General features: G+C 44.5%; 1 protein-coding gene across 3 annotated transcripts in view; it reads right to left on the bottom strand.

Annotated features, from left to right (window-relative positions):
* Positions 1–517: 517 nt before the first annotated feature.
* Positions 518–27363, bottom strand: part of LOC147429082 (histone-lysine N-methyltransferase ATXR6-like) — a 53261-nt gene continuing 26415 nt past the window's right edge. For all 3 annotated transcript variants that reach the window (XM_086495214.1, XM_086495216.1, XM_086495215.1), the window contains 5 exons: positions 21418–21486; positions 2269–2513; positions 1526–1626; positions 1229–1441; positions 518–1013 (listed from right to left, as the gene is read on the bottom strand). In XM_086495214.1, the coding sequence (XP_086351340.1) occupies positions 854–1013; positions 1229–1441; positions 1526–1626; positions 2269–2513; positions 21418–21486 (788 nt within the window). In that variant the 3' untranslated portion in view covers positions 518–853. The remainder of the gene's footprint in view (positions 1014–1228; positions 1442–1525; positions 1627–2268; positions 2514–21417; positions 21487–27363) is intronic.

The following is a 27363-nucleotide window of genomic DNA, read 5'->3' as shown; positions in this document are numbered from 1 at the left end:
AGGCATTGCTTCAGAGCATCTCGTATCATTGACAAATCAAAAGAGACGTCACCCAATCACAGCTCATATAGAGCCCTAGAGGCATCTAGACAACTTGCCAAGGCATGAGACAGAGGATCATGGTATGAATAGATGACATAGTGGCTCTCCAGCATAGACTAGACATGGATCGTCCCCCACCATTTCAGTACGACAGGGATCCCCTACATATCTATCTCTCGCACAATCAAGGAACAGAGTATTGAGACAAGAACTTTGGCAGCTCACACACTTGAGATATGGATATCACCCAGTCAGCCTCGATCGCCGAAGATGCTATAGTACAGTTCATGAGCATCTCAAAGGATGGACTTATACAGACACCTAGATACATGAAAACAGCCAGAAGCCTATGAAATCTGCCTATACTTACAATATCACTGCTCAATTTAATTAAAGTCCATCAAAAATTTAACTGTACCAGCCAATACAAAGATTTGGGTGTCCACACTTCTAATTTTGAGACTAAAACTGAATATCATGAAAGATTTTTTCTCATTCCACAGTTTTTAGAGTTCCGCTCTTGCCCCACAAACAATCTTAACATAAGCAAGCTGTGTGATGCTGTCTTATCATAGAACCACACTTTGTGAGCCAGATACTGTGATCCATGTGGATCTAAATGACCAATAGATGGAATGCATAGCAATTCTTTAGCCCAAACCTTCACTAGAAGAGAAGATCATCAGGGAAAGAGAAATGCACCCTGATGAATTTTACATCAAAACTGTTGTTTCTAAAGAGTCTTTTGTATGTGAGAGAGCATGTCTATTACATGCAAGTAAATGCAGGAATTCTCCAGCCTTGTGGTTGGTTAGACAAAATGTTGGGTTGGATATTCCTTGTGATAAGCATTATAATCATAGTACAACCGCTCACCTTTCGCAATATCTCTGATAGCAACCAAAAGAACTCTTGATTGGCCGTTAATATTATACCTTACGCACCTAAGATTTTGCTTCCTTCTTCCTTCCCTGCGATCCCACATCCAAAAAAGTGTTAATCTTCCTCCAAAGATAAAACTTCAATTTCCGAAAATTCTCCTCATGCAAACCTTGAGTTGCTTGATCAAAGCATGCACATATGCAACAACAAGCACCAACCATGCACATTTGCACTCCTGTTTGCTTACCAAACCACTGGCAATTTCAAGTATGCAAAGACAAAGATGAAAGCATTAGAACTCTACAAGGTATGGTTGTTGATGCCGGAGATAAAACGAGCAATATTTCCTCTTTTATCAGGACAGATAACCAGCTCTTTTGATGCATCATGGGGAAAAAGTAGAACCATTAGATTGTCGCTGTCATCATTCAACCTATTTCGCATGTAGTCCACATCACCAGTGTACTCTGCTATAAGAGTCATATCTTTGATGTGACCATCTGCCTCAACAACAAACCTGCAAAACCCACATGGATCCAATGTATCTCAAGGAAGACTGCTGAAAATGGAACTGTGGTTTCTGAGGTCTTCACATGCATACCCTTCTCTAGGGTCATGAGTCACCATAAGAGGGGGCCACTCTCCCCTCGAACACATAAGCTTGCAAAGATTCAAAGTCGCTAGATCCTCCTTCCCAATCACCTGCCATGACCCAAGCCTTGAGCTAAAATAAGCCCACAGCATAAACACTTTAAAAGCTATCTGCATTGCTGTGATAAAACCAAGAAGTCAGCCAAAAACATAACAATGGCCAACCTTTTCCAATTGAAAGTAAGAATGTATAGAACCGTTCAAGCAGGGAAAATGGAACGATATTAACAAAACACTTTCCCAACTACTCATGCAGTGAGAAATTATTTAGGAGTACGTGTGGCTATCCTGGCTCCACGTGCTAACTCTAATGCAGAAACACAGCACCTCTTTAATGACTTGCTGCTTGAGACGATTCTATCATACTCCTGTAGGACACCCTTGTGAGCGGGTCCCCTGGAAAAGTGCAATTATGGCATATGCTCATTCTAGCTTGATGATGTAACATGTCCTGGACTGCCAAGATTTTTCTGAGGAGATTTTTCCATTTGTGCAGTTCCCTCTAAACACCATCTATTACTGCTTACCTAGCAGTGGCATCAGCAAATGCTCAATCAAAATCAACTTTCTAACAAAAAATGATCAAAACCTTTCTTTTTGGTCACTGCCACCGCAAAAAGTGTGTCGTATAAATACCACACAAAATTACGTCCTACAGAAATTTTGACAGAAATTCATGGACAGGAGATAAACCTGCATTCCTCCCCTTTCATTGGCGGCTTGATTTGCTGATTCTGATGCAAGGCCACGAGGATACGTAAGCTCGTCACTAAATTCAACATTTGTACTACTCAAAGCTGTTGCAAGTGATGCCATCTGTAACAATCTACGAGTTGGATCTCTTGAAGGGACATGAGGAAGCAACTTTCTTTTCTTCTTGTAAAGACACAGACTCTGTTTTTTCCGTCTACGTCCCTCCATTACTGAATTTAGCCTTTCTGTATTATCAAAGGAAAAATCATATCATACAGGATGTCAAACCTTATAGAGATAGCAATAATCCTACTCAGTTTGTCAGTCATTAGTGAATGCAACACTTGAAAAGTAGATTAATATTTGGCCAAGTCTTCACATTACAAGATACAAGATACACGATACATATCTACATCAAGTTTGAGAGATAAGGATGTTATGGGCTGGCATTTAGAATAAGGCAAGCATTGCTATCTATATTGCCTTTCAAAACTTCAAGGATTTTGAGTCCCCTTGATTTACCTCGTCTGAATTCTCCAAAACCAATTTATCAATGCATATTCTCTCCATGGGGCTGTGTATATGGAGACTAATTTAGAACTCCGATCATGTCACCATGTTTGTGCGCAATGGTTGTTTTAACTTTGCGAGTTGTGACTTCATAGTCGTCATCCACAAGATTATATAATATACCTAGATGACTCCATGATAAGCCCAGATTCACCTTTAAAGGAAAGTGCAAGGTATATACTCATGGTAGTCGTCCACAAGACAATATAACCATCAGCTGGAACATGCATAGTATTGACTAAATACTACATCGCCACTAACGTCATTAACGTCCAATAGTGGGTGTAGAACTAAGTACTAATATATGCTCCCACACACCACACACACAACACACATGAGCCAACATCAATACAAAGCCCTACGTACTCAGTTTCTATCGTAACTACTAACTCTAGAGATGCAAGGTAGACTCAGTAGTAATTAATAAGCATTTGATAGGAATATTAGCACAGAAATATAGTTTAACAGGCATACGTATCACGAAAGATAAGAGAGAACTAACATACCATTAATTGGTCGTAACTCGGACAAAAACTCACAACATGAAGTCTGCATGTCCTTTGTAAAAAAACACCTAGAATCTTGGATAAGCCTAGATTCATCTTTAAAGGAAAGTGCAAGGTATGGACTCTTGGTATTCATCCACAAGACAATATAACTCCATCATGCATAGTATTGACTAACTACTACGGCATCCACACTAACGTCATTAGTGCCAAATAGTGGGTGTAGAACTAGATACTAATATATGCTCCAAAAAACCCCCATCACACACCGTTTTTTTGTAAATATTCATTGAATTTATAAGTAGGAAAGTTGAAACCTCAAACCAGGAAAACCCACAATAAATCAGAGCACTCAGGCGTAGGAGCACTACCAACCCGGAAAGCTACTATCTTCCTCCAGTTGGTCGATGTCACGTGCACATCTAACCCTATGTGCATGTGGACAAGCTATCCCAGTTCTAGGGTTCAGGTTAGCCTAAGAAGTGTTCTAGCACCCTTGTGAGCCTGTGCGCAGGCCGTGCATATCCAGGCACTTAGAATAGTCGCATACCCTCTGATTGCACACAGCACGATCATTAGCATGACATTCAGTACCCATCATGAGCATTTCCAGAGCATAGAACCCTTTTTCCCAAAATACACATTTTTCACTTATTTATTAATAAGTGACTTTTGTTGGAAAAGTGAGTAGGGAAAATTTGCTAAAAGAACTATAAAAGAAACCCATTGGGCACTCAGAACAAGCAGAAGAGGCAGCAGAAGGAGTTCCAAAAACTCGCAAGACCTCAACTCAACGGTACCGGCAAAGAAGCACATCAGCGTTGTCAGCCACCAGCCCCAGCGTTTTGCAAGTTGCACACCAGCATTTTCAAATTCCAGATCAGCGTTTCAGATCAGATCAGATCAGCGTTTCCATATCAGATCAAATCAGTTCAGTGTTTCCAGATTTCAGATCAGATCAGTTCAGTGTTCCCAGATTCAGTCCCAGATCAGATTCCAGATTTCCAGCCTTATCAGCCCTAGCGTTTTCAGTTTTCATCCCGTCCTCGTCGTCACCATCATTGTCGTCGACATCGTCGGCAAGTCCATTGTATCTATACCATTGTACCAGATTTGTGCAATCTATAGCATAGACCTCCCTTTCCATAGAGAAGGGGGCCCTTGGAGGGGGGTTCGAAAACCATCTGGTGTCGTATTCTTCTCTCTCTCTCTCTCTCTCTCTCTCTCTCTCTCTCTCTCTCTCTCTCTCTCTCTCTCTCTCTCCACTTTCATTCACAATAGCATTCAGTTTGTTCGTGGTCATTGCACTCACATCCTCTCTCTAAAAAGAACGGAAGGCTCTCCCTTCCATAAATAAAAGGAACCCTTGAGCAAAGTTCGGAGCACTCGTCCTAAGCACTATCAACATTCACTTCCGCTGCACCTTACATTGGTATTAGAGCTCTTTGGCAGTGTTTTGTATCACTCAAGGAAAGAACCATAGAAAATTTTTTGCTTGTTGCGATTGCACGTAACCCAAGTCCACTTGGGCGTGTCGATACCTAATCGTGTTTTTGAAGAGTGACAGGTAACCCAAGAAAGAAGGGCTTTTGTCCAGCCTCCCCTTGTTCCTCTTTTAACTAATTGAGAGCGGACCGGTGCACTTAGCAGCCGGCCAATCAACATGAGGTGGGAAAAAGCAACTTTGGTGTGAGCGCAAGGCCGCCAAGAGGTGCGCCCGTGGGGAAGGGTCGAGCTCAGGTAAGAGAAAAGCCTTCTCAAACACCGATTGCAAGTTAAGAACTCAAGTCTTCCAAGAACCCAAGTACCCAAGATCTCAATATATGGTCATCACCCGAAGTGGAATGGATACTTTGCGTGAAGGTGATGAGAGAAGAGTTGGAGAAGAAGAAGTTTCTACACCAGGAAGGTTTTTCCCTGATCCTCCCCCATCCCCATCTACGCCACGGATTCCATCAAATCCTATGGAGGCTTTGGTCAAGTCGATGATGGAGATGATGCTACAACAGGAGGTGCAACGTGACGCCTTAGAAGAAAGTCGGGCAGCCATGGAGCGTGAGCGGAGCGTGAGCGGAGCGTGAGCAAGCATGCTTGGCGGCTGAAGAAAGGCGAGCGGCTATCGAGTTAGAGTGTGCGCAGAGAGACCAACGCATGCAAGAGTTGGTCCTACAGGTACTCACATCGAAATCCGAGCCAATCAAGGACGTTGGCACTTCATCAGGTAGCACAAGTAGAGATGCAGATTTCAACAACCCAGTCACTGAGAAGTTGACATTCAGTAAGTATGGCAGTAAGATGGATGAGCACCACCTAGAGAACCCAAAGCACCAACAGCTACCAAAAGCACTTTAGTGAACCACACTGATTCTCCACATGTCTCTGATACACACATTGAAGAGTCTCTCTTTAAATGTTATGGTCATGTGAAGGGTCAGTGTTTTGTCATATTATATATACCTTCATAAGTTCAGAAAAGTCAGAACTCACGAATTATAAGAGGGAATAAAGCACTCATAGAACTATAAAGCAAGGGACACAAGAAAAGAAAAGAAAAACAAAAACAAACTAACTAAGTCACTTTGTTTGCTACAGAACAAAACTAATTAAAACAAAACATTATTAACTTAAAAATGGTTTTAGAAAAGACATGTGTAAAATAAGTTGACGCAACTTACTTGGCTTAAAACAAGTACTCAACTTTAAGCAAAAAAGAATAAGACATCTTAAAAACTTAATCCTAGAAATCAAACTTCACACAACAACTTCTAACGGGACACATTCTTAAGTTCTCAAATAAGCTAAATACGAAATTGAAAAATGAATACTACTACAAACCTACGAAGAGCAAAGAACCAACTTGACAATATGTGATCTCAACTTCACTGCTTGTCCAAACAGGAAGAATAAGATTATCACCTTTATCATGCATAGCTTGGACCACAGCTATGACATCCCTACTCACGTCGTCAGTGCCCAAGAGTAGGTGCAGGTTTATATAGATGTCATTCATGCTTTGAACGTACTCTACAAAACCAACGATCTGAGTTTCTTCACCCTCCGGACGTGATGGGCATACTCAGCCATGATAAAAGCTAGCATTTGTCAAGCTATAGTAAAAATACTAGAAGCGCTAAAGATCAAAACAACAACATAAGGTGTTATTAAGTCAGACAATAAGTGGGTTTTTTAGCTCCCCACTTCTATTGAATTTACTATTGATTATCTTGAACATTCCAAAAGAAGAAACATTAAAAGTAAACTTACAACGATGCAAAAATGAACGAACGTTTTTCATGATTCTTTTGAATGAGTATCCTTTTTCAACTAGTAAAGAAATAAGATGGCAAGATTGAACAACAAAAGCAGATTACTAGAACAAAGACGAGAAAATCTAAATAGTTGAGAGCAAATGACATTGTACTTAGCTAAAAGAGAAATGTTCGAAGAAATGTGAGGCATACGGATGATATTTAGATTGGCATATTCTGGTTCAAGACGCTTATCATAGATATCTACCTCTAAACCCAAGGGAGTCTGAAAAATCTTAAGCTCTAAAAAGGCACAACAATCACTATTTGTGGTACAGTTGAGTTCACAAAACTCCTTGGGATAAATTCCTCTGCCTACAGAACTCGAATTCAAGTACATAAAATCTTAAAAAGAACGAACGTCAGGGACAAAAAGATCATCTACAAAGCGTCTTACATTGCATAACTTGTGCAAAAATATTGGGCAAGTGTTAGCAAGGGCAAGACGCTCCATAAAATCAAACTCATAAGTAAAAAGATAGAAATTAGCAAGAAAAACAGCACAATTGGTGCCCATAGGGATACCAATTGTTTGCTTGAAAAGAGAGTCGCCGATGGTTATATATAAATTGTCCAAAAGAAAATCTAACCAAGATACGATGTCAATGTCATCTACAATCCTGGTGAATCTCTTTCTTCCTTTGTCTACATCTACATTCTTACTTTTCAACCATAAGAAGTCAAAGTTCAAGGCTGACTTTTCTACTAGCAATGCCTTGTACCTATCCTTCTCAAGCTTGTACGCAAAAACTTTTGAAATAAGAGACTTGACTCTAAATTTAAGGTCCTCCAAATTTAGCTTCGTGTATAGCATAGTAAAGTCAAAGGTTTGGAGATAAAGGAGAAGATTTCTCCTTAAGGCTTCTTGAAGAGTTCAAAAACTTTAAAACAGGAATCACACCTACAATCCAACTTGAATCGGTAGGTACGTCTGCTTCCTTTAGCATATTTTTCCACAATTCATTTACGCTAGGTAAAATAGCTTTGAAACAATAACTAAACCATTTGGAAACCTCGGTCAAAGAGGTGTTACAAGAAGCAACTATAAATATAGGCTTTATAGGATTCTTGTGGAACTTCCAAACGGTCTATAAAAAAGGTAATTTAGGTTGGCACTTGAAACCAAAAGTATAAGGGGTATGAGCCTCCCGAAAACGGCCACGGGAGGGGACCCCCCACCTAGACACGCTAGCCTCACTCCACGCACTCGTGCACCGTGGGGACTCCACCGCGCCCACCACGCTTCTCCGCATTGACGGCCCAACTCCCGGGTCGTCACACTTGGTATCAGAGCCACTCCCACATGGCGGCCCAAACCACCGGGTCGTCACAAAAAAGACTTACAAAAGTCTTGATGTTTCAAGATAACCTCTTGAATTGAAAGATCACAATCATTGTAAGTTTGAGAGTTTACTTCACCTAACAAACATTCTAAATAGAACTTTTTGCACGTAACAACAAAGTTATTAGAGCACTTATCTACGTAAGAGATTACAAAATCACGATGAAATTTCCTAAGAGCATCACAATCAGAAGAAGATAAGCTATCCCTTCCTGAAGAAACGTTCCGAGAGCAAGATGCTAATTTCAAAGAAGCTTCCTTGAGGACTACAGACTTCCAATGGGTAAAACTCCTAAAGACTCCTCAAACTTTACTACGAAACTAGAAATTCCTTTTTCTATGGCTTTGAGAAGGCAAGAGTCGTTTGAGGAAGGGAGCCTATATTTAGTACCTCTTGAGAAAAGGTCTTTCAAGGAATCCGAAGGAAGGATAGAACAATCGGCAGTAACTACATGACCCAAAGCTCCATTTATGTAAGAATAAAAGGCAGTTTTATTACAAGGGCAATCAAGAGATTGCTAGCCTTTCTTGCTTTTTTAGATTACATCCTATGTCACTATAGTTGAAAGCTTTTTGTCCTAAAGTCATATTGTTTGATTCAGGCAGTATGCATAATGTGATCGGTGACTCTCTTGTAGAAAGAGCCGCCTTGGAGGTTAGCCAAACAACTCCTCTCGACATTGAAGAGTCTCTCTTTAAATGTTATGGTCATGTGAAGGGTCAGCGTTTTGTCATATTGTTTGATTCACGCAGTATGCATAATGTGATTGGTGACTCTCTTGTAGAAAGAGCCCCCTTGGAGGTTAGCCAAACAACGCCTCTAGAGGTGTTGGGCTTCGCTCCCGGTATTGACTCTCATTATACGAGAGTGCCTTGATGTGCTATTCACTGTTCAGCAAGCTTCCTTCCGTAGAAGGTTTGTTGTGTCTCCTCTCTTAGGATGTAATATGATTTTGGGCATTCAATGGTTTTGTGAACATAACCCTCTCATTGATTGGGCAGACAAACGCTCACTCTAAATGCCAGAAGTGACTCTCCCATGATCATTCGTGGTGAGGAGGGTCTTCATTCTTTACCTCTCATTCTTCATGTGCAGGCGAAGCGTGAATTACGAAGAGGAGCACAAGCAGCATTCATTTATGCCTCTCCAATCACTCAGAACCTCAAGGCTCCAGAAAGGTATTCAGGTTTGTTTACCAAGTATGAGCACCTCCTTTTGCAAGATGATGACTGGTTGTGCCCCCTCCGTGAGTTCTATGCGATGGTCCTCCGACCATCGTATAGAACTCACGGAGGGGGCACAACCAGTCAGTAAGGCTCCCTACCGCTTTGAACAAGGCTCAAGAAGAATAGTTAGAGCGGCAACTCACGAAGTTGGTGGCCAGAGGATTCATACGCCCTAGTGTAAGTCCGTTTGTTGCTCCTATTTTATTTGTCCACAAGAAGGATGGTTCGTCTCGTTTTGTGTGTTGATTACAGGGCTTTAAACAAGATGACCGTCAAGAACAAGTTCCCGAGGCCTCGCATTGAGTATATCCTCGATAGGCTCAATGAGGCAAAGGTTTTCAACAAAGTCGATCTCAAAAGTGGATACCACCAGGTAAGGGTATTTAAAGGCGATATCTACAAGACCGCCTTTCTCACCGAGCGAGGGCAATGGGAGTATGTGGTTATGCCTTTTGGATTGACAGGTGCCGTGGGTACATTCAACCGTCTCATGGTAGGTCATTTTGGTGATATGATCGGCGTGTGTGTGTTTATCTTTCTTGATGACATTCTCATATTCTCTGTGTCACAAAGTGATGACGTGACAGAACCACCCGGACTAATGCATGACCACCCGGGCGAGAAAGATGACCCGACAGAACTGTACAGATGCGATGACGTGACAACTGTACGGATTTTCGGATTCTACGCTCACATGCTGACGTGGCAGACTGTACGGACAGTCCCGGATTTTGCACTGACAAACTGTACGGAACTTTCGTAATTTTGGGCTGACTCCTTTTGGCAGATTTTGGGAACCAGTCGCTTTTGGAACTATTGCTTTTAAGTATTAAAGCTTTTTTTTTTTCCGAGAAAAAGATCCTTCTATTAGTTAATGAAAACTGCCCATAGGGCTACATCCACCTCTGCGAGAGAGGGCTACAACAAGCATGATGGGGAGACTCTCCCAATGAAAAAACAGCATATATACAATGAGGCTAAATCAAGAGATGGGAGGAGGGAAGAGCCAAACAGGTGGACAGTAGTGCCATCTGAGCACCCCCTGGACTATGGTGTAGAAAGGCCCAGGGCGCCAGAGTCGAAGAAAAGCCTCACGGCGCTCCCGCATGCGGTCGGAGCTGCCCTGTAGTCCCTCAAGCTGTCCTCTGAGAGTATGGATCAGCTCTAGCCAAAAGTCACGAACAGTCTCTGCTGGTGGCACAGGACGAGCCTCAAAGATGCGGAAACAGCGGGCCCGCCATATGAACCAGAGAGCTAGGCCGCTGATGAGCTCCCAACACTCCTCTCTCTCACTGCACCACTCCTGTGGAGTAATCTCTGTAGCAAGCTAGAGTGTAGGTCGCCCCCCCTGTATCACTATCATCCTGCTGGTGGAAGATAGCTCAAACTGAAGTGCTAGGCCCGTGAGGGTGGACCAAGCTGCTGCCCCCCAAGTGTACTGTCGAGCCGTGGAGAGGGCAGGCATCAGCCGAAGAACACGTAGCCACACCTGCTGGGCCGAGGGAAAGTCCCAAAGACAGTGACACTGACTCTCCACCAACTGGTCACAGGCTGCACATGCAACCGAGAGACCACTATGCACAAGCCAGCTCCCTACTGTTGTGGCTCTGTGTGCAACCAGCCACTGGAACAAGGTGACTTGCCTCGGCTGTCTGGAGTCCCACAGCCTCTGCCAAAAAGCTGCCTAGAACTCGACTGTGAGGCCCTCCTCCTGCCAATGACATGTTGCAGCGGGGCGGGCCTCTCTCTGTGCTGCAAGTATATGACGTCCAAGCCGAACAGTGTACTGAAAGAAGGGGACTCTTGGGCGGTCGGCAGAAGAGAAGGGGTCCCTTCATAGCCACTCACGAGGATCCCACTGTACTCGTGCCAGTGGACAACACTCCCAAGCCCATAGCCTCCAGTGTCCAGTCTCAAGAGCTGCTGGGTCAGGGTCTATGACGCAAGTCCTCCCACAGATGCCCACAACTCGGATCCTCTGGAACAGCACTCTGCTACCTGCGGGGCCTCTACTGCAACTCGCTGTAATCGTCCCCCACCCTAAAGCTCGAAGAACAGGGCTGGGACAGTCTCTGAGCAAGCCCTAACTGAAATGAGAACCTCCAGTCGTGTGAAGGCTCCCATCCACCGGGGTGCTACAGGCTCGAGAGGCGTGAGCCACTCAGCTGGAACTGACTCTGAGATGTCCTGAAGGCTGACACATGCTCTGCACCCCTCTCATGCCCTGTAGCTAGACAGCCTGCACCTCCTCTGACAAACCTGTGAACTCTATCCAGTCACCTAGAGAACGCGTTGGACCTGCCGCCATGGGACCCCAAGAAACATGAGGCCGACTCCCAACCAAGTGGCCTCTCTGAGTGCTAACCATGGGGTTCCAGACGAGGGGCTGCCGTAGGCGCTCCTTCGTGCACGTCGGCTATCTCTGCTCTAGGCCATGCCGTAACAGCTCCCAAGATCGAAGCAAACTCACAGCGAATCTGTCCTCCAGTCCCTAGAGGAATCCACCTGAAACCCTCTCCTCACATCCAATATGGCACAGGAGCACTGCCAACCGAGAAAGCCACTGTCTTTCTCCAGTTGATCAATGCGCCCGATGCACAGCAGAAGGTCTCCAAAGCCTGCTCACATCTGTGTAGATTGGCCTCCTGGCCCTCTAAGTACAAGGCTCAGTCGTCGGCAGACTCAGCGTCCAGAAGCTCATCTCCCCGTATAGGGAGTGCTAAGCCTCTCAAACCAACCTGCTGTGACACCAAAAATCTGCTCATCGCCTCCGCATAGAACAGAAAGAGAAAAGGGGCAAGAGGAAAACCCTGTCTGACCGAACGTGTGAGCATGAAGCGCTCACCTCTACCTCCTGCCAACAGCACCTGACTGTGAGCCTATCTGTACAAAGCTGACACCCCTCTGATCCAAGCATCTAAGAAGCCCATCCTGCGTAGCGTGCCCTCTAGAAAGTCCCAGTCAACTCTGTCGTATGCCTTCTCAAAATCGAGAAGAAGAATCACAAGGTCCTCCCCACAGAGCCGTGCAAGGGCAGAAGCCTCCCAAAAAGTGAAGATGTTGTCAAGGATACTGCGTTCCTTGACAAAACCTGTCTGGGTCCCATGTATAAGGCTCTCCAAAAGTGGCTGAATCCTCAAACTCAGAGCCTTGGCAAGAATTTTGTAGGCTGAGTTGAGAATGGTGATGGGGCGCCACTGTCGAATCTCATCCAAGGAGCCACCATCCTTTGGAATGAGGTAAATCAGGCCCTCACTCATGCTATCCGGCATCACTCCTGTGTGCAAAATGTACTGAAAGGCAGTACAAAGATCTGGGCCAAGCAGGTCCCAGTACTCCAAGAAGAAGCTGGGAGTCAGCCCATCCTCACCTGGACAGCTACCACGAGGGAGGGCCCTAAGAGCCGTGTGCAGCTCCTCAAGCTGAAGAGGTATCTCTAGCCTTTGGCGCATCTCCTCAGTCACAAGACAAGGCATCTGTGCCCAAACCTGCTCCCTGCATGCATCCTGTCTCTCTGACTCGGGCTCAGCCGACAGTAACTCACGGTAAAAGTCAGTAGCAACTGCACGCATATCCTCTGGCTCACAAACAACTGACCCATCGGGTCTCCTCAACTGATTAACCTTGGCATGCGAGTGCTGAGATCCCATTGTCTCAAAAAAAGCACCTGTCACTCTGTCACCCACCTGAGTCCACTGAGATGCCTGTCGGTGAAAGGCAAACTCATGGCGCCTCTCCTCTGTGCAAGCAAGCTCCTGACGAGCCTGCTGTAACTGCTACTCCAACCATGGACTGTCTAGATGCTGCTCCTGCATCCTCTGTAGTGAAGCAATGCCTCGTCTGAGACCCTGTTGCTCCTCTCTCGCTGCAGCCCGTCGAGCCAGAGACTCCTGGAGAAAGAAGTGGCTAAGCTGAGCTAGGCCTGAGGCCACTCTGTCTGCAGGTGGAGCCTGGCTGTCCATGCCCTCTGTCCATAGAGCCTCGACCCTCTCTTTGAGTGCTGAGTCCAACAAGACCCGCTCTGGGACGTGAAGCATCGTGCTCCCACTCCTCTGCCTGTCTGCCACTGTGAGGATCACTGGTGCATGGTCCGAGAAGGATGTCCCTGCCAGGATGCCCACTGATCCCCCCAAGTCACTGAAGTGGTCACTAGTGTAGAAGCGATCTATGCGCGATAGATTCACTCCTCCCACTCTACGGTCCGATCTAGAGAAGGCAAGACTCTCTGGAGGCCTCACAAAGCCAGAATGCTGCCATGTGTCCGAGACCCTCAAAGTCATACACAACCTCTCCCAAGCTGCTAACTCGACTCCATACACAGTAGCATGGCTGCCTCCGATCGTGTCAGAAGGGTCCTCCAACATGTTGAAGTCCCCTCCTACACACCACTGGTCAACCTGTGGCAAAGACTCAACAATCTGTGACCAAAACTCTGCACGAGCACTTGCCACATTGGGCACATAGATGTTCAGGAAACCCACAAGGCCACCCTCAACCTCCATAGTAATCCACTGAGCCCTGCTTGGCACAATAATCCCTCTGCCCACAATGGCCTGCTGCAATGAGTCCGCAATAGTCATACATACCCCACCCTGGATGCCTCCAGGTCCAAAAGGTATCATAGCGTCCGCGCAAAATCTGACCACATCGCCGAATGCGGCTCTCAGACAAATGGTGCTCCTGAAGCATAAGGAGATCAATCTCTCCTCCCACAAGGCAACGCTGAAGCTCCTGACGCAATCGGCCCCTCTGTCGCTGAAACTGGGGCCCACCTAGTCCCTGCACGTTCCACGAGACGATTCTCATGGGGAGCGAGAGAGAACAGATGCTGCCGCAGCAGCAAGACGGACTATCTTCGAGGCTGGCTTGGATGGGGAGTAATCCGCATCCGAGCGCCCTCTAGATAGGCGAGACTGCAGTGAGTGTCTGTTCCAAGCCCAAGCAGAGCGAGCCGTGCGTAAAGCAACCTCCTCTGTCCAAGAGTCCTCATGAATGTATACATAGCAAGGCAAACACTGCGTATCAGCAAAAAAGTACACCACAATGTGTCTACATCCTGCTGAGTCTGGGGGTGTCACCGCAAACTTGGCCAGTGGCCACAAAGTTTGCAGCAAATCTGTAACGCCAAGTTCTCCCATGTGGTGAGAGAACTCAAGAACCTGTGTATGCAACCATCCCACCACTGAGTCGAGGGACCACTCTGTCTCAGTCCTACCACAGAGGGGGAAGGAGAAACCAACTGTTGAGTCCAAGGCCTCTGTCCCCCTAGCGGCAAGGAACAAAGCGTGGACCCTGAAGCAGGCTGCCTCGTGGTCTGCTGCGGAATCGCCGAGAAAGCGAGTGAACCCGTAATCGAAGAAATCCCAGCGGCGTCGGAGGTCAATGCTCGTCAGACCACAAGGGATAGCTGCAAGGGAAGATGTCTGAATCTGCAGAGGGGGCCGCAAGAAGGGCTGCCCTCTCTTGCTAGGCGACTCGTGGCAAAGGCGCTGCCAAGAGATCTCCTAGCCGCCGGCAAGGGACCAGTCTCCTGAGTCGACTGTGCTGCTCGAGCAGGAGGAGGGGGAGAAGGAGTTGGGGGGGGCGGAGGAGAAGAGAAGCGGGGTGGGGCGACAGAGACAGGGGGGCGAGGTGGGGAGTGGACGGGAGCAGAGGGCGGGGGAGGGGATGAGGAGGAGAAGGGGAAATCGGAAGGCGGAGCGACTGGGGAGGGTGAAGCGGAGGTGGAGGCTGGCGTAGGGGGCTCCTCCTGCTCAAGAGGACCAAAGCGATTTCCCGTGGGGACCCACTGCTGCTGAGTAGGCACCTGAGGGCCACTCTGAGAACAATGCTGTCTCTGTGGCCCCTGGCGTCCACGGCCACGGGCCTGCTGCCACCCCTCCTCCGCTAGAGCCCCAGGCTCGGAGGGTGGCTCTGAATCTGTGCGCTGTGTCTGCGGCCCAGCCTTGGCAGGCTGGGACTGAGGCTGAGGTGCGCGTCGTGGTCTCCTCCGTGGACAGGCCTTCGCTAGGTGGCCCATCTGTCTGCAAATGAAGCACTGGTTCGGGAGACCCGAGTACTCCACACTCTGTCTAAACCAACCCCCACTCACCCGAGGCAGAAGGATGACCTTCGGGAGCGTGTGGGTATCTCTGACCAAAACTCGAACTGAAGGGATGCCAGCCGCCTTGGCAGCTACTGATGCTGCCGTACGAGGTGTCTCCAGGACAGTCCCAATGGCGGAGCCAATCCTGGAGAGAAGTGGAAGGTACTCCCTCCGTAAACCCGGAAAGCAGACTGAGATGGGGATGTCCGCCTCCTCTACTAGCACATCCGAAGTCAAGTCAAAACTATGTCGCCACTGTAGAAAGTGGGCGCGTGATGCTCGGATGGCCAATGGACTCATAGCTATGACCTTGGAGGCCATCTCGGAAGTCTCGAACTCAATCTGGTAGTACCCCCGTCCGAGAATCTGGACATCCAAGATCTTGCACACCTCTGCGAGGAGGCGGGCCTGGAGAAGGTCTCGCAGCTCTCCTCTGCTAGGACGGGTGCCGAGAACCTTGCAGATGACAGAAGTCGCCTGCAAGCGTTCTACCTCTGCGGCAAGGCTCGCTTGCTCTGTCGGCGAAAGAGCAAGTCGAATGGTGGGCTCAGCGGGGTCGGGCGAGGGGGCTTCAGGCGAGTCCCTCTGAGGTGGAGCTGGAGCCTCCATCTGTGTCTACTGCTGAGTCGAAGAAGCGGGCGGTGAAGAAAATCTGCGAATGAGTACGCCAAGCACTTGTCCGAAGAGAAAGCGTTGCCGAGCCAGGTGCAGAAGACCTTCGGGAGCGAAGAGGACGGGGGGGGGGGGGATGGGAGGACGGCGAGGGCGAAGTGGGCAGCCGGGTAATGTGCAGGTGCACAAGCGGCAGCGAGCGGGGGGATGGGGTGGGGATGGCAACGCGAGAGGAGGGCAGCGGGCAGCCTTTGGGGCAGCGCGAAAACAGGGGGGGGGAGCGGGCGGGCTGTGGGGCAGCGGATGGGGGGGGGAGAGGTTAGCGCGTAGGGGCAGTGCAGGGGCAGCGGGGGGGGGGGGGGTAGCGATGGCGCAGCAAGGGGGGGGCGAGCAGCAGTAGCGAGCACTGTCGCTCTATGAAGGATTTGGGTGCAGCTTAAGTATTAAAGCTTTGGGATCAAGTTGTTTTTGGAGTTTCATTGCTTTTGGGGCTTTGCTTTTGGCATCCCTTGTAAGAATAAAAGAGCCCTAAGGGCCTCACTCCTTAGAGCATCTGGATGTAGAGTCTGAGAGCAAAGGACCCTTCGGGAGTTCTACTTTGCTCAAAGAATAATATAAAAGAAATACTAAAAGGGACGCCAGTCTTTGGGGACAATCTCTCCAATCTCTCTGGGCATGGAACTACACCAGGCCGTGTCGACCAAATTGAACTATGATTTTAAAGTTGTGAAGTATTTTAAGAGATTCTCTGTTGTGTCGCGACAGAAGTTAGACTTGGGGTGTCCAAGTTTGTTACACTCTGCATCGTGGAAACAACATGAAAAGGATGTAGAAGAGGGTTTTAGTCCGTTTGGATGAGTGTAAGTTGTACATTGCAACTAAGAAGTCTGAATTTTTTCTCAATGAAGTTACTTATCTGGGTTATATCATTTCTGCAAAAGGTGTGAAGCTTGATCCCGCAAAGGTAGAACAGGTTCGTAATTGGGATTTGCCCAAAAATGCATATGGTATGCGTTCTGCTTGCCTATTGGGACGACCCCTTTGAGGTATGGACGGATACGAGCAATGTCGCCATAGGTATTGTGCTTCAACAACATGGCCGTCCAGTTGCATTTCTCAATCAGAAGTTAAATAGTACCGAAAAGAATTATTCGGTTTATGACAAAGAACTTCTGTCTGTTATTCACTCTCTCAAACATTGGAAGCATTTTCTTTATGGTAGAGTGTACACAGTTCGCACAGATCATCAAGCCCTCAAGTGGCTCCAATCTATGTCTAGTACACATTGGAGTGATCGCCAAGCACGGTGGTCACAGTTTTTTGAGCAATTTGGTGGTTTGATTGAGTATGTGTCTGGTAAAGCTAACCCTCTATTGCAGATGCATTAAGTCACAAAAGACAAATCCTAGCACTTGAGTCAAGATCCACAGTTTCTATTAAGGGTGTCTCTTTCGACAGCATGAAGAATCAATATGACGATTTCGAGTTTGGTAAGAAATGGTTGCAGGCTCTTGCTACCCAAGGGCCCAGCAATTATCTCATTCGTGACGGTTTGTTGTATTTTTGTCACCATCTATGTGTGTTGCCCTCTCTCAGGACACCCATATTGCACGATGCTCATGATTCTCTCACGGGTGGGCACAAGGGAATGAACACCACTTTGGAAAAAATAGAAAGATTCTTTTATTGGCCTAAAATGCAAAAAGATGTGTTTTCTTATGTCACACAATGCACCATCTGCCAAAAAGTAAAAGCCCCTAGGGGTAGACAACAAGGTCTCTTGATGCCGTTGCCTATTCCCGAATGACCTTCTCAAGATATCTCTATGGATTTTGTGACTAATCTTCCACCTAGCTTGCATGCAAGGAACACATAGTGCTTGACAATCGTTGATCGTTTCAGCAAATTTTGCATGTTAATTCCTTGTAAGGCCACAGTCATTGCACAAGATGTAGCACGGTTGTTCATTAAGCATTGGTACCTCCTCTATGGTTTGCCAAAGTCAATCGTTTTAGATAGGGATGTTAAGTTCACGTCAAATTTTTAGAGAGCTCTCTTTGAAAATTTTGGCACAAAGTTAAATTTTTCATCTTCTTTTCATCCCCAGTCAGATGGTCAAACAAAAATTTACGATCAGTTTGCTTTTGATGTTTTAAAGTCTTATCTGCATCACAGTCTCATTGGGAGCTCTATCTCCCATAAGTACAAGCAATTTTGAATGACTCTTATTCCTCTGCCATTGATAGAACTCCGTATGAGGCAGCATTTGGCCGTCCATCCCAGTCTCTTTTGACTCGTTCAGTCAATGAATTGCCTGATGCCAATGCTGAAAGTCAGTCATTGAATGAGATTGCCCAGAGTATGAAGCTTCGGCTAAACAAGGCTCAGGAGTCTTATTCACGGCAGGCTAACAAGCATCGTCAGGATGTTACTATCAAGGAAGGGGATTGGGTCTATTTGAGAATCATGAAGCAACGTCTTATTCAATAAAAATCAAGGAAAAGAAGCCAACAACTTAGTGTTTGTCACAGCCTTGTGACAGTAAGTCTCCTTACTCAAGCGAAATCAACTTAACACTATGGCTATCCTCACCTTTTCATTGTACATATACATGAGTGCATTAGAAAAACTTCTCCGATATCTCCTTGAAAACCCTCAGCTAGCTAGTCACTTGGTTAGTTGAACCAAAATATATATATATATTATGGTCCAATTTTTTGTAAGTATTTCATTGTATGGAAGACCTAGATATAAGTGTTTTTTATTATTCTTATTTTGATATTTATTTAAATAGTTACACCTAGGCGTGTGTTATTTGCCTAAGTATGCTAGGTACATTGACTCATCGCCACCATAATTTCCCTTACCATTGTACACATCCCCTACTTTATATATAGACCTATTCATACTAGCCTCCTGAAGATTTGTGTGAACCCACTCCAAGAAAATGCACAAAAAAGAAAAAAGAACTTTTCACTTATTCATTCGTTTTTGCTATAGATAAGTAATTTTTACATGCTTTTTCTCTTACTTCAAGTAAATAAGATTACCTTTTTTTGCTTTCTAAAATTTTATATTTATATAGAGTTGCCATTATTTTAGATTCTATAAAAAGTCTATGCACTAGCTTGTTTTTTTCCATCATGTTTATATTTCATATTTGAGAATAATCCTTATGCATGCATGCGTTCAAGCCCTTAAGAACCTATCATGTCATGCTCTTATGCAAAGAGGGGCTCACTCTTGGAACCTTATGCATATTCAACAAAAGGCGGTCCACTAAAAGACTTCTTTTGTGAAAAAAACCAGTTATTTTTGTAGAATTTTCGGCATAGACTTCCGCTCCGATTTTAAAGAAGTGCTCAACATAAAAATCATTTAAAATCATTTAAAATCACCAAGAAATCTCAAATTTAATCTCTGCAAATGGGAAATTTTCAGCATTCGATGTTTTTACTTCAACACGACTACGAGGAGGACTAAATTTACTAACGGCTTCATCCATTTTGTACATAGGTAAAACTCTAGTAGACAAAGGAGACACGCTATATTTTAATATTTAAAAACAATCTCAATCTTAGTTTCTTAGCTTGTAAAATAGGATTATTAATAACTTTAATGAGGGGACTCCAACCTATAAATAGGCTACTCTCCTTCCTTGTAAATAATCCCTCTTTCTTGTAAATAATCTGTTATCTCTCATATAGCACCCCAATGCTTTGTGTGAGAAAAGACTTAGCTGTAATAAACACTTTGCGAGCTTCACACTTGGTGTGAGGAAAGCTTTGACGCTCCATATTGCAAATAAGAAAGTGTGAGTGCCACATCTCAAGATCACTGTTGCAAATGCTCTTCCATCATCAATAAAGTTAAGATTTGGTGCTTGAAAAACATGATTTGTCTTTTGAATCTTCATCCACTTGAGCAACGTGCTTTGGTGAATTCAAGGTGATTCGTATCTTACAGTTGTGTCAATTAATCTTGTTGTGAAAGCGTTTTAAGTATGCTTTCATTGCCTAATTCATGTCCATTGTAAGAGAGTATTGTGGTGAGAGGTCTTTCACAACCCTAAGACAATGTGAGTGTGATGGCAACGTTTAGCATTCACTAAGTGTTAGTTTAGTTTTATGAAAACTCTGTGATAGCTTCATAACAAACAACATCACTTTGCAAGTTGCAAACCAAGTATTGCACAAGCTTCCTCTCTCTCTCTCTCTCTCTCTCTCTCTCTCTCTCTCTCTCTCTCTCTCTCTCTCTCTCTCTCTCTCTCTCTACATTTTTATTGCTCCACGTAATATATGTGTTTGCATAAGATTTCTTGTTTGTTTTCTTGTGCCCTTCTTGGTCGTAACAAAAACTCGCTTGCATCCTAGTTCGCATCCGATAACTAGGTAGTGCCTCTTCTCTTGTTTAGGTTTTCTTGTGAGTTTGTTGTCATTTCTTGTTATTGTGGTTGCCTTAGCTCCAATTGAATAGAATGGGAACCTTGAGGAGTGTTTAGAGATCGCTTCTCTTGTTGCCCGCCTCAACATATATATGCATATGTATATGTACATACATACATACATACATACACATATATATATGTGTGTTATTGTTGTTGTTTTTAGACTTATACTTATACACAAAAGAATATAACAATTCAAAAGACAGTTGGTTTTAGACAAAGGACAATAATTAGCGCAAAAAACAACTCAAGTCTTTGATTCATTTTTGTACATCATAGCGAGAATAAGATATCATTCTAGTGTTTTGCATAAAAGATAGTCAAGAACAACTTATTCTGAAGTGAAAGAGGCCAGGTTCGACAATGATGGATAGCAACTAAGCCAAAAAGATTCTAAGTAGAGATAGAGTCCTCACCTGCATCCATATAAACAAAACAACAAATTCGTTAGCTTTAAATACATATTACAAGTGTCAACGAACCTATCAATTGTTATCCATGTCTTACTTAAAACCTTTTTAACTTATATCTATCATCCATGTAGTGTTAAATATCAGCAAGTATCCATTCTCAGAATAATAAGCCACAGATGAAATTGACGTGTGTGTGTGTGTGTGTGTGTGTGTAGATGTGTGTGTGTGTGTGCACGCGCGTATATATATGCATATGCATATATAGACACACACACACATACATATATACACACATCCATGCATGCATATGTTACACATACATAAACTCTGCATTGATGCTTGTAAGTTTCCTAATGCAGTTACGCAAACGAATTTGGAACTTCCGACACTTGAACATCAAATGGTTCTTACTAATAGACTAGGTGTCCTGTATCTGACATCCGCGTCCATACACAACAAACTAAAGAGGCGTAAAACAGGACCCTTTCCATGCCTTTCGTATGAAGAAGCCTTTTCAATTTAGTACAAAGTTTCTTCACAAAAGATGCAAGAGACAAGAATCTTTTTAGAAATAAAATCTGGCTGCAGCCATCCCGCTGAAAAAAATCAAGACAGAAGAACAAGGTTTGAAGTTTGTACCTTGAGAGCTTGAAAGTGGTTTCTTTATGTGAAAAAAGTCCACAATTTTTGTCTGAACGAGCGGGAACTCTGTGTTAAACAAAAAAGGATCAGCAGCAAAGTCAGGAGCAGAGACAATTCTGCAAGTAGTCAATCAAATTTTACAAAAGATCTCCACTATTTATATCTAGATCTCCATCCATGACGCTTCAAAAGCATAATAGTAGTGCAATAATCAACTGAATTATTCTATTTATCGAGTCCACTCCCTCCTTTCAGCAATGTTTGCTACTGTTTGTGTAGATCAGCATCCACCCCCCCCCCCACCCCCCCCCTTCTCATCTGTGTGTCAGGATTTTGCTCAAAGAACTCCACTATGATATCTGATATGAATTCAATTCATGATACTCTTCATTCATCTCTCTCACAATAGAACTACCGCATGGCCTGCTCTTCACATACCAATTTTTGCTATCAACAAAGTAGCCGAATGAGATGACTGCAAATCTATCACAGCTGGAAACAACAACCAAACTTTAACTCCTGTTTGTGTCTAGCATCATAAGGGTTGGTGCTAAAGATGTCTTTCCCTGCCTAACCCTTGTTGTACCTTAGAAGTATGACGTTGACTCTCCCAAACAATGCCTAGATCAGATCCTGCACATCTGAGGTAGCTGTCTTCCGACTCAAGAGGCTGAACCTCCTCCCATTTGACAGAAATAAGCTTTGACAGCCTCCAACTGCTATGTTCATACATCAAAACCTCCATTGCTACAAGAGACCTTTCCCTGCTTGTGTTTCCCAGTATCCATGCATCACGAGTGTGTTCCCTTTATCGCATTCGGGCACTTTTATAACTATACCCTTCCATATGACTCTCACATGTAGAAACCTAACTTTCTCCATATCATTCCTGATATATGGTGAGGAATCTTGAAGGGGTATTCTTTCCGGCTGCAACAAAAATGCCAGCTTCTTTCAACTGCCTCTTGTTTGCTATGATACAGCCAGTTGTGAAGTGGTCTATTTGGCCCCCTACGGTTCCAACACAACAATTTTATTCATAGCTTCAACTATCCTTTCAATCCTGCTTGAATTTCCACCTTCTTTAAATGATCTGAAAATATTTTCTTTACAACTCCTTTATCATGGTGTATGTTGCTGTTTAGTCGTCACTAGTATTAACTTAGCAATCTCATACTTCAGGGCAGCATGATTTTTGGCAGTCTGGCAGCAATAACATATTTTTACCTGATCAAGTCATATATGTATACCTAGACAAATCACAAAAGGGCCTAGGTTCATCTTTAAAGGAAAGTGCAAGTTATAGGCTCGAATCCACAAGACATTAAAATCATCAATAATTCATCATGCGAAGAATTGACAATATCCACATGAAGTACGAGATCTCCTGATACTCAGTCCCCATAGGCATGACTAGAACCATGAAAGGAAAGAATGCAAAATCTGCTGCCGAAGCCAGTGCTGCAGACAATCGTTCGACAATTGGTGTACTTGGCCGAGCAACAAAAGAAAAAACAGGTGGCTGATTGGATTGATCTGGAAGCTTTGCTATGAGACAAGTGAGTGACGTGGCACCACCAAGTTCAAACCGATGGAATGGACAAGGGGCCTAAACCCTAGCATAACAAGAAGAAGATGAAGATCTACCAGCTTACTGAAGACCGACCGAGAGGCCCAAAAGACAAGGTGGGTTAGGACTAAAAATCCTAACCCAAGCAACTTACAGAACCTTGGCCAAGGGGCCTAAACCATAAATAAAGTAAATGTTTTTGGCCACTCTTTCAAGGGCATCTGAACACAAAATCTCCAAGAGCTGGACCCTTGTGGAGTTGTACCTTTGTGAAGCAATAATAAAGAAATACCGAAAGGGGCGCCAATCATTGGGGAATGATGAATGATAATTATAAATTTGACATGTATGGCCAATGGCATGCTTCCGTCATACAATGAGGTAGATGTTCACTTTTGTGACTCTCCACACACTTTGAATGAACGATCACATCCAAAGAGACATCAATTGGGAACTTGCCCTCTGATAAGATCCAATGTCATTTACATGCATTGGAATGTTGTACGCCCATGACATACTTTCCATACTTGATTGGGAGTATAACGTTTTTTAGTTTCCAATTAACAGATTTTCAGACGCAATCGAGGTGTCTCTAGCTGATTTTCTTTATGCATAATGACATCATTGCTCCAGTACGCATAAACGTCTGTTCAATGGTATCAAAGCAGAGTCGATTTTCCTTCTACGGAGAATTCGATCCCTTCTATTGCAATACACATGGATTCAGCCAATGAATCCCACAAGGAGCAATCTGTTGCACTTGACCATTCAGGTTCGGGAGAAAACACAAAAGATTCCAATGGATGACGACCACCTTCCGTTGAAGAATACGAACCACCTCGGCCCACGAGTATGAACGAATGGAGATGCAGCATCAACAACATGTTGATGATTGTGCAAGACAGATGCTCCACTATTTTAAAGATCCTCAATATGCAAAATTTTTGACCAAGTACCCGATCGACGAAATGCATTCTCGATGGCGTACGGCCATCGACTTACCTCTCATGCCAACCTTGAAGAAACCACCTGCTCCGCGGGTGTACACGGAAGATGAACTTGACGAAGTAATAGAAAGGCGGGTCAACCGACTCTTTAAGACCAAGAAGCATCCGAGGAGACGCAGTCGAGCAGCAGACTACCCTGGCTACTTGGGTCACAAGTCTACTTTTGCAAATGCAGGAAAGACAAAGAAGCGCGCGCCGCGTACGCTTTGAGGGTGTTTCCAGTTCATCCTCATCCTCTTATGATAGTTCGGATAGCTCTTCCTCCTCTAACACCAGCGATGAGGACAGAAAGAGCAAAAAACGAAGAAAGACTCAAATACATGGCAAGGACAAGAAGAAGGCTAAGAAGAGCAGATACCATCGAAGATCTCGAAAATCTTCAAACAGCTCTAAGGAGGACTCATCCTCTACCGAGAGTTCAAACTCCGATGAGTAGATGTTTTACTCCAAGAAAAAGCATTTTCTCTTGGAGTAAAACATCGAAGATGTCGAAAATCTTCAGACGATCCTAAGGAGGACCCATCCTCTACCGAGAGTTCAAACTCCGATGAGTAGATGTTTTACTCCAAGAGAAAGAAAGAACAAAAAGAAGGCTAAAAAGAGCAGATACCATCGAAGATCTCAAAAATCTTCAGATAGTACTAAGGAGGACTCATCCTCTACCAGGAGTTCAAACTCTGATGAGTAGATGTTTTACTCCAAGAGAAAGCAAGAACAAGAAGAAGGCTAAGAAGAGCAGATACCATCGAAGATCTCGAAAATCTTCAAATAGTTCTAAGGAGGACTCATCCTCTACCGAGAGTTCAAACTCCGATGAGTAGATGTTTTACTCCAAGAGAAAGCATTTTTACAGAGCCAACCAATATGATTTTCTCGAAGACGAGAGCAAGAACACCAAAGATTTCAAGGAAGGTGGACAGGCCCTGAAGTTTGATACTTTTTCAAGCTTTCAAGACACTCATAGAGCCCTCACCTTTATTCAATAGTTCCACATAGCTTACTCTATTTAGAGCACTCCAAGGTCAGGAGTGTAGTATCTTATTTGAAGGGAAATGCATAGACATGGTGGTCCACCCTATTGTTACGAAAGGAAGCACCAACGAAGTGGCTACAATTCAAGCGGCTTTTCACTTCTTCTTGGCTCACTCAGGAGTACAAACGTGATGTGATCACTGCTTGGAACCATCTTCGGATGACCAAGGAAGATACTTTGGATAAATATTGTCAGAGATTTTGGGATGCTTTTCTAACGGCCTCCTCTACTAAAAAGATCACCTTTAAGCAACAAATCGAGCGATTTTGTTGTGATCTACCTAAAGAGATACGAGATTACTTTTTATTGCAAAAGTTCGAGTCTATACAGCAACTAATGGGACATGCTAAGCAAGGGTTTGCAATGCATGCGGGTACTCTTGCGTATCCAAGTGATCAACTTTTGACAACAAGGACTGGACAAAGTTCCAATCAAGGTAACAGAAGACGAGGACGATTTCAGAAAAAGAAAGACAGATGTCCCCAATTGATAGACGTACAGCGATCTGAATATAAAACTAGAAGAAAAGCTAGAGAGCTCCAGAGCAGCCGAACAACGCGGAAGAAAAGCAAAGACTAAGCAGAACTGGTACCAGATTGTGTGAGGACCGCCGACCCAGATTATATGGATGAAAGTACTGAACTTTGCAAAGCATGGGAAAAAGTGTAAGACCAAGAATCCTTGATCTTCTTTGGAGGAGCCAAGGCCAACTTTATTTCACTCGAATTGGTGGCTTGACTTGGAATTACGCCCGAAGAAATGGGGCCACAGGCCGAGAATGTTCTAGCGGCACCCGGACGGGATGTTGCCATTACACCTGTCATTGGCAAACTTCGGTTGCATTGTCGGGGGTATTTAGGACACGAGAACTTTTACATCATGCCTTTGGAAGGGTGTGACGTCCTCCTAGGAATCCCTTGGTTCCACAAGAACAGCGCCATGGTCGATTATAGGGCAAGGAAAGCCATCTTGAAGAATGAAAAGGGCAAAGAAATTGTATTTGATATGAGGGCGAGTCTGTCCCACTTATATCGGCTTCGGCCGTTTCTAAATTAATGAAATCCACTCTTTTTGTTTACTCGATCCTCTTGAAAGAACTACATGATGAACAAAGGTCAAACATGTCTGATCTCGAAAAGGAACGACAAGAATTTCTACATACGCAAGGTGACTTTTTCTTTGAAGGCTTACCAAGCAAGTTACCTCCTTCGAGTTACCTCCTTCACGTCCCGAAGATCACACGGTTGACTTGATTCCCGGTAGTACACCACCGAACCGGCCACATTACCGAGTTAGTCGAGCCCAAAATAAAGAAACAATGAACCAGGTAAAAGAACTTCTTGAGAAGGGTCTCATCCAGCCCAGTACTTCACTTTTCTATTCGCTTGTGTTACTGGTATTAAAGAAAGATGGATCTTGGAGAATGTGCATTGATTATAGAGCTCTCAATAAAATCAACATCAAGAACAGATTCCCTATCCCTAGGATCGATGATATACTCGACAAACTTCAAGGGTCTGCTTATTTTAGCATAATTGATCTGAAGAGTGGATATCACTAGATCCGAATTGCTCCGAGAGACATCTACAAGATAGCTTTCACAACGACTTTTGGTTTGTGTGAATATTTGGTGATGCCATTTGGCCTTACAAATGCTACAGCTATTTTCAACCGTATGATGGATAGGATTTTCAGAGAGTACCGATCATCTGGGGGCACCTTCTTTGACGACATCATCGTCTTCTCCAAGAGTGAGGCACAGCACAAACACCATCTGTTACATGTTTTCCAGGCATTGCGGCAACATAGATTGGTGATGAATGCGAAAAAGAACGATTTTTTCTTACCAGAGATACACTTTTTGGGACACATCGTCTCAGAGGAAGGTGTTGTAACAAACTTGGACACTCCAAGTCAAGATTCTACCGCGACACAGCAAAGATTCACTTCAAAACAGTTCACAGTTCACAATTGATTCGACACGGCCCGGTGGAGTTCCGTGCCTAGAGATGTTGGTTCCAAAGACTAGCGCCCCTTTCAATATTTCTTTTTGTATTAATCTGTGTTCAAAGTACAAGAGAGTGGGAGGGTTCTCACTCTCAGACTCTGCGTCCAGATGCTCTGAGTTGTGAGGGCCCTACCCACTTATTTATAAGTTTACAAGGGATGCCCAAAAGTAGAGCCCCAAAAGCACTCTTTTAAAAGCTCTTTAAAAAAAAAAAAAGCAATTGTAACCAAAAGGTGCCAATTCAGCCAGCCAGCACTAAAGCAGACTTCCGTACAGCTTTGCCACGTCAGCCAGTTTCCGTTTTTTGCACCACAAATCACGGAGG

Source organism: Adiantum capillus-veneris, chromosome 22 (genome assembly GCF_014529385.1).
Source record: "Adiantum capillus-veneris isolate H3 chromosome 22, ASM1452938v2, whole genome shotgun sequence".
NCBI classification, from domain to species: domain Eukaryota; kingdom Viridiplantae; phylum Streptophyta; class Polypodiopsida; order Polypodiales; family Pteridaceae; genus Adiantum; species Adiantum capillus-veneris.
This window is presented reverse-complemented; position numbering and strand designations above follow the sequence as displayed.